This window comes from Cryptomeria japonica, chromosome 4, assembly GCF_030272615.1.
Source record: "Cryptomeria japonica chromosome 4, Sugi_1.0, whole genome shotgun sequence".
In the NCBI taxonomy this organism is placed as follows: Eukaryota; Viridiplantae; Streptophyta; class Pinopsida; order Cupressales; family Cupressaceae; genus Cryptomeria; species Cryptomeria japonica.
Window position 1 is genome coordinate 716,319,392 of NC_081408.1, and position 12,306 is coordinate 716,331,697.

General features: G+C 31.0%; 1 protein-coding gene across 1 annotated transcript; it reads left to right on the forward strand.

Moving 5' to 3' along the window:
- Positions 1 to 8,970: 8,970 nt before the first annotated feature.
- On the forward strand, positions 8,971 to 11,272 carry LOC131032076 (uncharacterized). Its single transcript, XM_057962996.2, has 3 exons — positions 8,971 to 9,663; positions 10,214 to 10,606; positions 10,726 to 11,272. Exons 1-3 carry the CDS (start codon positions 9,097 to 9,099, stop codon positions 10,798 to 10,800), a joined length of 1,035 nt encoding a protein of 344 aa, XP_057818979.2. The 5' UTR covers positions 8,971 to 9,096; the 3' UTR covers positions 10,801 to 11,272.
- The last annotated feature ends 1,034 nt before the right edge of the window (positions 11,273 to 12,306 follow it).

The window sequence follows — 12,306 nt, forward strand, 5'->3', positions numbered from 1 at the left end:
TTTATCTTTCCCTAATGGTAATCTTTGTCCAATTTAGTGTTCTTGAATTTATTAAGCATATTTTCTTTAAAAAAAATTTTTCCAAAGAATCATGGTCCATCTTCCTTTATGGATAAGAGTCTTGGTTTCTGATAAGAACCATTATATGTTTGAAGTTTTGTTTGGTTGCATTAATGGTCTTGGTAAAGTGTATAATCTTTCTTGGCTTGTTTTGTTTGTGTAAATTCTCTGGCTTTTGCATGAATATAGAAATGGAGATGATAGGTTTCAAGTTCAAAATAGAAATCTTACCGAGTCTTTTAAAAGACACATATTCAATGTGGTTTCATTGTAGATTACTATCACCCTTGAAATTTATAGGGAAAGGTTTCAAGAGCTCATGGATCTTGGCCACACAATTGTCAATAGGTCAGAAATAAAATATGCTAACGATTGGCCAGAGTCAAAGAGAGGTAATGTATATTTATAAAGAACTATCTTGAATTTCAAAACATTTACAATAAGAAGTACAAATATAGTCTTATGGAAGACCTAGGTTTCAATGCTATGCAAAAAGATAGTGTTCTATTTGACAATGACTTTATGCTAGAGATTGTGAGATCCAATGAAGATATTTATAACATCGATCCTCCTTTAGGGTGGAATGATATGGATACTTATAGTAAGAGTTTTTGTTGAAATTCCTATGCAATGTTTGCTCCATTATATTTACAAAGAGGAATCATGATGAAGGAGGTTGATACGTATATATATTTTTGATAGTTTTGATATGTGTGGAAATGGTATGCTATAGGTTTAGGTTTTGTTTGGGAAATAACAACATAACATCTTGGCAGTGGGCCTTAACCTTCGGTACTAAATTTGTAATTTTTGGCAGTAATGCAGTGCTTACCTGTGATTTGCAAGATATGGTCTCTTGGCAGTATGTGGTTTAACTAGTATACTAGTTATGATCTACAACTCCTATTGTTAGCTTTGTGAATCATACGATCTTTTATATTGTTGTTTAAGGACAATATCTCTAATATTGTGACCTTGGTTTTCCTTATGATTTGTTACTCGCATTGTACCTCTACACTATTTTATTAGCAATATATTATCAATTAAAACAATGAAAGATGCATGCAAAAACTTATGAAAAAAGTGCATGGATATATGTGGGTAGCTTAGAAATACCTTTCCAACATTGTAATATTTGTAAAAACTAGAAATTCAAGCAAAAAGTTATAATTTCGAGAGCCAAACCGAAGATCTAATTTTAACAAGTGATAAAATATACTAGGTAAATATATGACAAAAAAACTTACACCATTAGAAAGTGTCGGAAACCATCCTTTTGATAATATATCATTTGCTAAATTTTGAAACTATATGCCCAAATTATGTCAAAAATAAAAAATAGTTCCTTAAAAAAAATAGTAGGGGCAAGCTACAGGTATTATCATATAATGACTTCATGTTTTTGATTAAGGAAAAACAAGTTTTTAAGGGACCAGAAACCCTATACAAGACAGGTTTTAGAAGGACCTGCAATCCGAACCGAAAGATAAACTTGAAAGTCCACTCAAAGAAACAGAACACAAAAGAGACTCAGCACAACCAATCAAAAGAAGGGGAACAACATAAGAAAGACCCCCACCAAAAACCAGCGGGCTGCTAAAAACCAGCAGCCCCAACCTAACCAGGATGGATCAAGAATTTGTCCTACCCTTGGGGGATCGAAGGGTCATATCAAAAGAGGACTGGGACAATTTAGATTTTTTACTTTTAACATCAATCCATCCCTCCTCAACCCTAGCAATAGCCTTTTGCCATGAGGATGGGTCTAGAATAGAGGACCTCCCATCATCAGGAGGAACAGAGCCAGCATCCAGAGAGGCAGGGACAACAGAAATCGAAGAATCAGACAAAGATCCAGCAACAATCTAGAACGCAGGAGGGTAATCCATCAAAGAAGAAGATCCAACATTTTTCAAACAATCAGTCGGGATGCCACCGCAAGCCTCCACTCACTCCTGAGGCAAGGCAACACCAGAAATAGAGGTAGCAACCAGAGGCGCAATACCATCGGCCTGAGGAACCTGTGCCACCACCTGGGAGAAGCTTTTATTTTTAACAAAATAGTGTTCAGAGGAGGCACCCTTCCACCAAGAAGCAGATCCTTTTTTTTTTATCTATTTCACACCGTGCAACAACATGTCCAGTTTGGAAGCACTTTCGACATCTAAAGGGGATATCCTCAAAGTCGAGTAGTTGGACCCAAGATCCCAAAGAAGATTCAATCTCTAAATCAACTGGAAGCCCTTCATGTTGTTGTCAACTAATGCTAGTGATTTAAATATTCTCATATTGTTATAATATTCCCTAAAATATTGTAAAATCACTAATGATGACCAAAAAATAGTTAAAGCGTGCCACAAAATCATTTAAGGAAAACTTGAAACCTTAAAAAACACTAGAAAACCACCAATTAAACTATAAAATTCTTGACAAGGGTTGAAAAACCATGATCGATATGTAGTAAATGTTTTCATGGTAGGAGATTGGTAGAATGGTTGGAAGTTTATTGAGATGTTAGTGTTGTTTTCATTAGTGTTTATCAATTGAGAAATGCCAGCGGATAAAAACTAAAACAGTGTGACGATAAACATAGTGACAACAATTAAATCAATGCTATCCACTAAGAAAATGTAGATGAAGCTAACAAAATAAAAATTTGTTGGAAAAATGATTAAACTTGTTTTAAAAAAATTGTTACAATTCGAAAAATTGATGTAGGGCAATTGAAAATCTTTATAGGTTGTAATGATGGCAAGCATACGCCCTATATGGATTCCATACATTGTATATATCCATATGTTGTAAATATTTTTTTAAAAGAATTTCATGAGCACTAAAAAATTGCCAAAATCTTTCAAACTTTGATCTTAGCATTTCAACAAGCAATCTTAATGTTTTTGGATAGATTGGTGAGGTTTGTTTCCTCCAATAAACAATAATTAATCACTTAAAGATAAATCTTTCCAAAAATAGATAGATTTATAGTTCTAGAGCTTTGATACTATGTTGGAGTTAATTACTCAACCCTATAATTCTTAAGGATCACCTGCTATCAAAACCCTATCACATAAAGAGAGAGAAAACAATGGAATTGCTATGGAGGCCAAAGAGTCTTTTAATATAAAAATATTTGAATAATTATGAATGTGCACAATAATGAATTGAATGCATTATACAATAAGAAATCCTTATAAAACGAAAAAATATGTAGTCATCAGTGAGGATAAAAATAGATAATGAAATGTGTCACAATCTTATGACTAGAGACAAAAAAACTCGCAACCTAAGCAAGCTTAAGTAGCTAGTGCAAAAAGGGACTCAATAAAATAACCTTTTACTTTAATTTATGATCGTCACCTAACAACTTTCCAAACATTTATAGAAACCACCTCACTCAAGACGTCCATAGTCATCCATTCTCTACCAATTCACTTTTGTGGGTCTAAATTTAGTTTCAAAAATTATATTAGTTATTCACAAGTGGACATTAATTCAATAGGTGCATATCTAAACCATAATAGAAAGTAATCATTTTACAAATTTTGTGGTATTTGTTTGACTAAGTCCTAAAATTTGAACATGTTAGTGAATCCATTCTTAACATCTTTAGAAACATATTCCAATAAAATTAGCTAAATTGATTGATTATTTATATAAGACTTGATATTTTCCCTTACATATACATATTTTTTATTTTTTATTACGACGAAGGCGTCTCTTATTTGAGATGGGTAGACTGATTTTTAAAATCAATAGGTCAGAATTCATTTCAAGCAATGCAATACCATTGAAGCAATTTCACCTGTTGATTTTTTTGGTTTGCTAGTACGCCAAAATCTATCAAATTTTCCAGTCAGTAATTGAAATTTAACCATTTTTTGATTTTCCGGTCATGGGGTTTCCACCATTTTCTGATTTTCTCGTCTTTTTTATTTTTCGTCTTGGGTTTCACTGTTTTCAATTTCCAACAAATGCTTCCCCTACGGATAAATGCAAGGATATCTTAATATGTGATGATTGTAAAGGAACAAGGCAAGTGTCTTTATTTTAAACTTTTTAAAGTTAACTTTTTCCAAAGATAGAAGTTTTTGATTATCTACCTATTTTAAAATAATCTCATTCTTTCTTGTCCTTTTTATTAGTCATTCATTTTTTTTATAAATTTCTAAAAGTTGTAAATAATTTGTTTTTATAGTATAATATGTAATCAATATAATATATAAATAAAAAATTACATTTTTAACTTTTCAAATTTTGATTTTTGTTTATTGTAATAATTTTTTTATTATAATATATCATATAAATAAATCAATAGGGATAGTATCCGAGCACATAAACAAGAGGTGGTAGACAGATGATTCATAACTTTGGGTGGCCAAACTTCAAAAAGGGGGGCTTTATCTACAATCTTGGCTTATGAATGATATATCAACTTATAACTTAGAAAAATGAGGTCAAGCACTTAGAAACAATTCGGAAGGATCACTAACCTCGTTGTTTATAATGTTCTGTCTATATTTCTTGGTATATGTTCTGTAATGATAGGTCTTGCAGGATAATTGGCTGAGGGAGCTCCCTAGCTTGATAGATAAAACTCTCTTGTATTAAATGTTACTAATAATCTGGGCAAGTTATTGAATACTAACCATGCAGACGGAGCAGAGCCATCTCTAATCAAATATCAGGAACTATAAGCAATCGTAGCTCAAATCCAAAGCCATGGTTCAAGGTTTTCGGTGATAAATGAAAACTGTAATCAAGGGCTTGTAAGGGAGAGAAACATCCTCCCACCTGCTCACCCTAGCCCGGGGTGCTGATGTATGATTAGAATCTGTGACTATTTGTATATAGATGTAGAGATTATCTGGGCTACGGTCCTGGGCAAGGCCGGAGGTTTTCTCGCCTCCACTCTTTCCTACTGGCGCCCGCACGAGTGGAGTAATGTAAACTTTTAAAAATGATTAATAAAATTCTTGGCCTCGGCCTCTTACCGATCTATCTATATATATATATATATATATATATATATATATATATATATATATATATATATATATATATATATATATATATATATATATATATATATATATATATATAGTAATAAATATTATATAGAAATTTTAATTATTATTTTTGAAATAATTATATTTATATTAATTGAATTAATTAAATAATTAAATTATGAATTGATTTTAAAAAAAAAAATAGGTTTCTTTTATTTTTAATTTTTAAGTTAATCTTATAAAAATTTCTCTCTTTCTCTCTCTTTGTATAATATACATAAACTATCATCCCTGCTATCCCAAAAAAAATGGTCTTGTTCTCATCCTTGTTTTTAAATAATGATATTATTAATAATTATTTTATTCATATATAAGCTAAATTAACTTTTTCATTTAATTTTAATTTATAGGCCAGATTATTATAATATAACTTATAATACATAAATAATTGATTTTAATATGTATTATATACAAACTTTAATAATATTATTATTTAATTTATATAAACATGAAATAAGTTTTTAATAAATACAATTATTTTTTAAATAATAAAATTAATATTATTATTCATATCTAAGTTGACTTGATTAAATCAATAATATATGAATTAGCGTTTCCTTTTTTAAATAGGTTTCATTTTATTTTTACTTTTTATTTTTTTATAATTTGGTTTCATCTATAATCTTTAATATAAAGTTAAATTTTAGCATTAACAATCCCTAAGTCTATATGGCCCCTTATCAATTTCTATTACCAAAGACAGACAAAAAATGATCTATGGTTTCATTGTTGAGCCACATGTAGGTGAACTTGATTAAACATATCTTGAAAAAGTCTTTTAAAAAATTCTATCAAACAATGATAGAATTATTTATAGCTTATATGGACGAGATGTTTCCATTTACGACCTCCCCAATCCTGAAATTTAGTGCACATTGTTTATATTAGCATGGTTTTTAGGTAGGTTAAAGTTTTTTTTTTTTAAATTGACATTGTGTATGATTAATAATTTGGTGTAATGTAGTTAGTTGTTATTAAATATAATATTTTTTAAAATTATTTAAATATTAAATAAATACTAAAAATAATTACAATAGAAATTTTAGTATATAAAATAAATAAATAGTTGAATATAAAATATAAATATATAATTATATTAAAATATTATAAATATATATAATAATAGATAATTATAATATAGAATTTTATAATAAAATATATCTATGATTTGGTGTAATGTAGTTTTTTTTTTTATTGGTAATCTCTTTTGACTAGAGCTATGAATTAGTGGGAATCACAATGGGGGACCCCCTCCCCATGGTATTATATTTTGAGGTATTAACACCTTCATGGTCTACAACACCAAACTCTACCATTGTTTCTTTTCTTTTCACTTTGTTCTCCTTATCAGCCCACTCTCATCTTATCTCTCCAATATTTCCTCACTCCTTATCTCTCCATAAATGGGCACCTTATCACTCTGAACCTCTACCATTGTTTCTTTTCTTTTCACTCTGTTCTCCTTATCAGTCCACTCTCATCTTATCTCTCCAATATTTCCTCACTCCTTATCTCTCCATAAATGGGCACCTTATCACTCTGAACCAATCTCTAACACCTGGTAGGGCACAACAAATAGGAAGAGACATTAATGCCTCACCAATGAGAATACCTATCACAAGTCTCAGGAGCAGCGTGGACACCAATCACGAGAGGGGACCAGGCCAGTCGTCAACAATATCGCTACAACACGAAATTCATGGTATGAACACCACCATGAGCTAGTGCATCCGTACAAGACGAAGGGATTCAAACTTGAGACTACCCTATCAACAAGGCTCGTGACAACTGTCATGATGCGGGGTCATCCCCTTGCTGTAATGTAGTTAGTTGTTATTAAATATAATATTTTTTAAAATTATTAAAATTATTTAAATATTAAATAAATACTAAAAATAATTACAATAAAAATTTCAGTATATAAAATAAATAAATAGTTGAATATAAAATATAAATATATAATTATATTAATAATATATTAAAATATTATAAATATATATAATAATAGATAATTGTAATATAAACTTTTATAATAAAATATATCTATGGATAATTAATAAATAGGTATAAATATTAAATATCTATATATTTACTATTTCTCTTACATCATCTTAAAACATGTATAATGTTTAAAAAAATGAATCTCGTGTTGATAGTCTAGAACTAAATCAACATTCTTAATATTTCTAAACATGAATTACATTTCAATATAACACATCATTGGTACACGACAGTTGACTTCACATGCATAAAATTTGATATTGTCTGTCATATGCAAATGTATTGCATAATAGGTCCAATGGAACTCACTTGACGTATTAAAGGTTTGTTAACATGGAACATGATCAAATATAACCTACAATTTACCTCACATTCTTTCGAATTGAAAACATGGATCACAATCAAATGTAACCCATAATTGGCACATAACAATTCACTTCACATGCTTAAAATTTGTAATTGTGGATTGTAGTGAAATGTAATGCATAATAGGCATATTGCAATTCACTTGACATATTTGAGGGTTGTTAACATGGAACATGGTCAATATAACCAATTATCGATACCATACAACTTTTGTCACATTCTAAAGTTTTTAAATGTCAAATATAATTAAATTGGTACCATACAATATGCTCCATTGTCTTAAAATTTATAAGTGTAGATCATATGATAAAATACAAGTTCCATAATTGATATACTGCAACTCATCCTACATTCCTAAGATTTGTAAGCACAACTTACAATCAAATGTAACCCATAATTGGTATCAAAACTTACCACAAATTTTCAATCTATAAGAGAGCCTATTAGTTCTCATTAACTATTGCAAACATGTTTTCAAATATATTTTAGTCATAGAGTACACACACTAAGGAAGACAAGGGAAGAAAGAACAATATGTTCTCTACTTTCCATAAGAATTGTTTACGTAGTCATTAGATGAAGGATATTTTATTAGGAAGGAAAGGACTTACCTCCTCTCTAATTTAGTACTATAGTGATTCATTTCACATTAACTAATAAATGATGGCAATATATGAAACAAATATAGATAGAACAAGGGTAAGAATATGTACGAGCAATTATAAATGTAAAATGGCAAAGATTAAGAAGCCAAACTTAACAAAAAAATACATACCAAATGCTACTAAAATATTCTATTAAAGAAATTATCTTAAAATGAATATAAAACTACATAGAAATTCTCTCTCTCTCTCTCTCTCTCTCTCTCTCACACACACACACACACACACACTCACTCACTCCCCCACTCTCTCTCTCTCTCTCTCTCTCTCTCTCTCTCTCTCTCTCTCTATTGAAAACATAACAAGTGCACTCTCTCTCTATTGAAAACATAACAAGTGCATACTACTAATGGAATCCTTTACTACATATATATATATGCAAAAATAGACCAAAATGTTTCCTAATTGACTTTCCACCCATCTTCGGCGTACCCATTGCACATCAAGATGCAATTACTAGTAATATACATCTATCAAATGAAAAAGACTCGGATTAAAAATTTAAGCCAAATTTGAATGCTAGCAAACACTCAACCACCACAATTGAATGAAGATATATTTGTGGACTGATATCTAAGAAAATAAATCTTAATCAATCTTTAACAGAAAAGACAAAACAAAAAAAATTGATCAAAATTTAGACTTGTGGTGGAAAACATGGCCTACTTCTCACGATATTTTTATGGGCTAAAGTCTTCGTCAATCTTCAATAGAAAAAAACAAAACAAAAATAATTGATCAAAGTTATCAAATTAGTTATCATGAACAGTAGAAATTTCATGCATTCAAAACAAAAAGAGTCTTGGTCAAGTAAAAGCATGGCTTGGTCGCACATTAGCAAATTGGATAATAATTTTGAAGACCTTAAATAAGCGGTTTGGATATAGGCGATCAAGTTTCGAATCCTGCTGCCTTGCTTATCTCAATATCAATTACAGGCAATGGCAAAATACGATGATGAATTCAATGCTAGCTTGGATCTTGATTCTCTTGTTATAGTTAGCGAAAATGCTTGCGCTGGAATGGACGAAGCGGTTGAATTTAAGGTTCCTCTTACTGTGGACGATGTGGTGGAATTTGAGGCCTCACCTTACGCTGCCACTGAAGCTTCCTGGCATTTGAGCTTCTCAGAGGATTTACACAATGCGGAGAGATTTAATCAACTGGCGGTTAATTCCTTGCCCTATTACCAGCACAATGTTTGCACGCAGAGTGCCTTCTGCAAATACACTAAAGCTTATTCAATGGCCGCTGTAAATTCTTTCAAAACTGGTCAGATTTTGCTCAAGAGATGTTTAGGTTTTCTCAGAAAAATCGAAAAGAAGAGGAATTTGACAACGCAGATGTCAATGCAAACTGTTCCTGCTCCTCCTTATCAACACCAGCAAGCAAAATCAGGGTTTCAGAACAAATCGACATTTGGTCACATGTTAGCCGAGCGGAACAGGAGGATCAAATTGAGGCAGCACTTCTCGAATCTTTGTTCTTTCCTGCCTCAAAATTCCAAGGTATTTCATTATTCCGGTGCTATAATGATTTTTTTTTTCCTGCAAATAAGTGATGTTACGGAAATTTGGAGTTAGTAGATTGTTTAGTTGTTTTGGCTTTTTAGAAACTGAGAACATAAGGTTTTCACAGCCAGTGTGAAGTATTTTGGAATAAAAATAGTGTCGAAAATTTTTAAATCAAAAGAAATTTTAAGCAGTGGATATGCAGAAATTCTAAGCCTTATCCAAATAAAATTGTCCTTTAATTGCAAGTTTTTCCCCAAATAGGTACTACTATTTCAGTGCTGGAAAGCAAAAAAAAAACAGAAAAAAAAACTTTTTTATGTTGCGATTCTGTTGCTGCTTCTGACTTCTAAATGTCGTGCTTATAGAAAGATAAGCATTCAATAAAATTGTCCTTGAATCTTAGAGTTCATTCAAAAAAATTACAAATTTTCCCCAAAATCTCTATACTCCTCTTCCAGGACTGGAAAAAAAAAGGAAAATGAAAAAAACTTTTTTATGTTGCGATTCTGTTGCTGCTTCTGACTTCTAAATGTCATGTTTACAGAAAGATAACTATTCAATACTGGCAAATACCATAAACAATCTGAAGGAATTAAAGCTCCGTGTTGCTAAGCTCGAACAAGAAAATCAAATATTGCAGGAATTGGTTTTCCCAAATAACGAGGAACGAAGTCGCGGGTTCGAATCAACGGATCAGCCATATTATTTAAAGGACGAATTCATTTATAGAAGCAATGAAGTAACTTTGGAGCAGTGCAAGGACGTCCCCTCCCAAGTAAACATGAAAGTAACTGTACAGAAAGATCAGTATTCCTGCCCAACAAGTCTGCTGATCAAGCAACTAGATCTGATGAAAAGAAAGCAACTGGAAGTCCTCTCAATCCAAACACATACAGAGCCATTTCAATTTTACTCCAACATTCTTCTGAGACCCAATGTATGTATAACCCTGTCTATATTTTGGAGTTACAATTCTCATTCTTATATCGTGCTCAGAATTCTTCCTGTGCTAATACTTGGAAGGCTCATGAAATGCTTCATACGGGATATGTGCAGGGTGAGGCCTGGAATGTTTCTCAGTGGCAAAATTTTGGCATAACAGTGAGAGTCTCTCTAATGGGAATGGCTTAAATCAGACATAGCTTATATTTCTAAGCAAAGTGTTAAACAAATAGAGCTGATTGACATTTTTTAGGGTTAATATGTTGCTTAACGTGTATGGTTACATCAAGAATACACTTTTAAACTTAAAAGTGTTAAACATTCAGAATTGATTAACATTCTTTAAGCTTAATATATTGCTTAATGTATGTGATTTAAGACTGTCCCCTCTCATGAAGAACCATGAATGTAAACAAGGAAAGAAATATTATCCTGGATAGACATTTAGTAATCCCCATGCTATAGACATTTAGTAATCCCCATGCTATTTACTTTCATGGCTCGGAGTAGAAGATCTTGAGGAAAGAAATTTATGTGACTGGCATTAAAAATCTGCCCACAAAAGCCAGTGGAGCAAATCAAATTTTCCATTCTGGGAACATGTTCCTCATTGTAAAGGGCTATGTTTAAACATTTCAGATATGTTGTTTATATAAAATATACAGGTTTAGTAGTTAAAGATAAATTTTAATTTGGATCATAATTTATTATTCTTTCTATTAGAACAGGAAAATTAATGTATATGATGCATTCAATTTCTTATATTTTCTCACTTGATAAGTATAGAATTATCTATTTTAAATAATTGTAAAAATAGCAAAATTCAAATTTTCTTTTATCTTTTCAGTCAATTACATGTCCAATACATTTAATTCATTGAATAAAATTTCAGCCAGTTATTAATAGCTTTTCTCTTATTAGTTCACTTAATAAGCATATAGAACTGAAAAATTGAGCAATAGTCTTATAGTTTACATTTAACTTTCTATTTTAAATAATTGTAAAATATAATAAAAACATTTTTTTAATCAATTATATATCCAACGCATTTAATTCATTGAATCAAATTTCAATGAGCTATTAATAGCTTGAATGTCATCATCATTACTCGCAATGGCACTTTGGTGTGCTATGGGTATGCCAAAAAGATGTGGAAGGTCAATTAGGAATTTATTTGGTGTATTTTGCATATAGTTGTTCAATGTGTAAGTTCAATTGGGGGGACATTTAAAAAATGACGATGTTTGTGATACCAAGGTCTCAATCGAGTAGTGATAGCTTAAACTCAACTATGCATCCAGTTATATGATTCCAAACATGACTAAAACAAAAACTAATCAGGAAGATAACTAGGTTCTATTACCAACAAGATCATGTTATGTTTGCAATATATATGTGTGTGTGCGTGTGCGTTGGATATTGTTGCTGCTAGGATATGTTGTTGTCATTGATGACAACATATTTCTGTGTTCTAGTGTTGCAGAAAGTTGTTTGGTGATCTAGTGTTTGCATTGAGTTGATATGGTTGGTTTATTTGTTTGGGATGTTGGAATATTTCATTCCTTATTGGTTTTCGTGATCCGAAAGTTTACTTGATCATATCATTTGATCTAGTTTGAAGTTTAGTCTTTTTGTTCAGTGGTTGACAGAGTTTGGTATTTGATCCGATGTGCTCTGGTATGATCATATCTTTGG

What these genes read in the sequence shown, in the direction of transcription:
- LOC131032076 (XM_057962996.2), top strand. Translation starts at nt 9,097, where the DNA reads ATGGCAAAATACGATGATGAATTCAATGCTAGCTTGGATCTTGATTCT. An exon ending in TCCTGCCTCAAAATTCCAAG is followed by an intron (nt 9,664 to 10,213) that starts GTATTTCATTAT and finishes TCATGTTTACAG; the next exon opens with AAAGATAACTATTCAATACT. An exon ending in ACATTCTTCTGAGACCCAAT is followed by an intron (nt 10,607 to 10,725) that starts GTATGTATAACC and finishes GGATATGTGCAG; the next exon opens with GGTGAGGCCTGGAATGTTTC.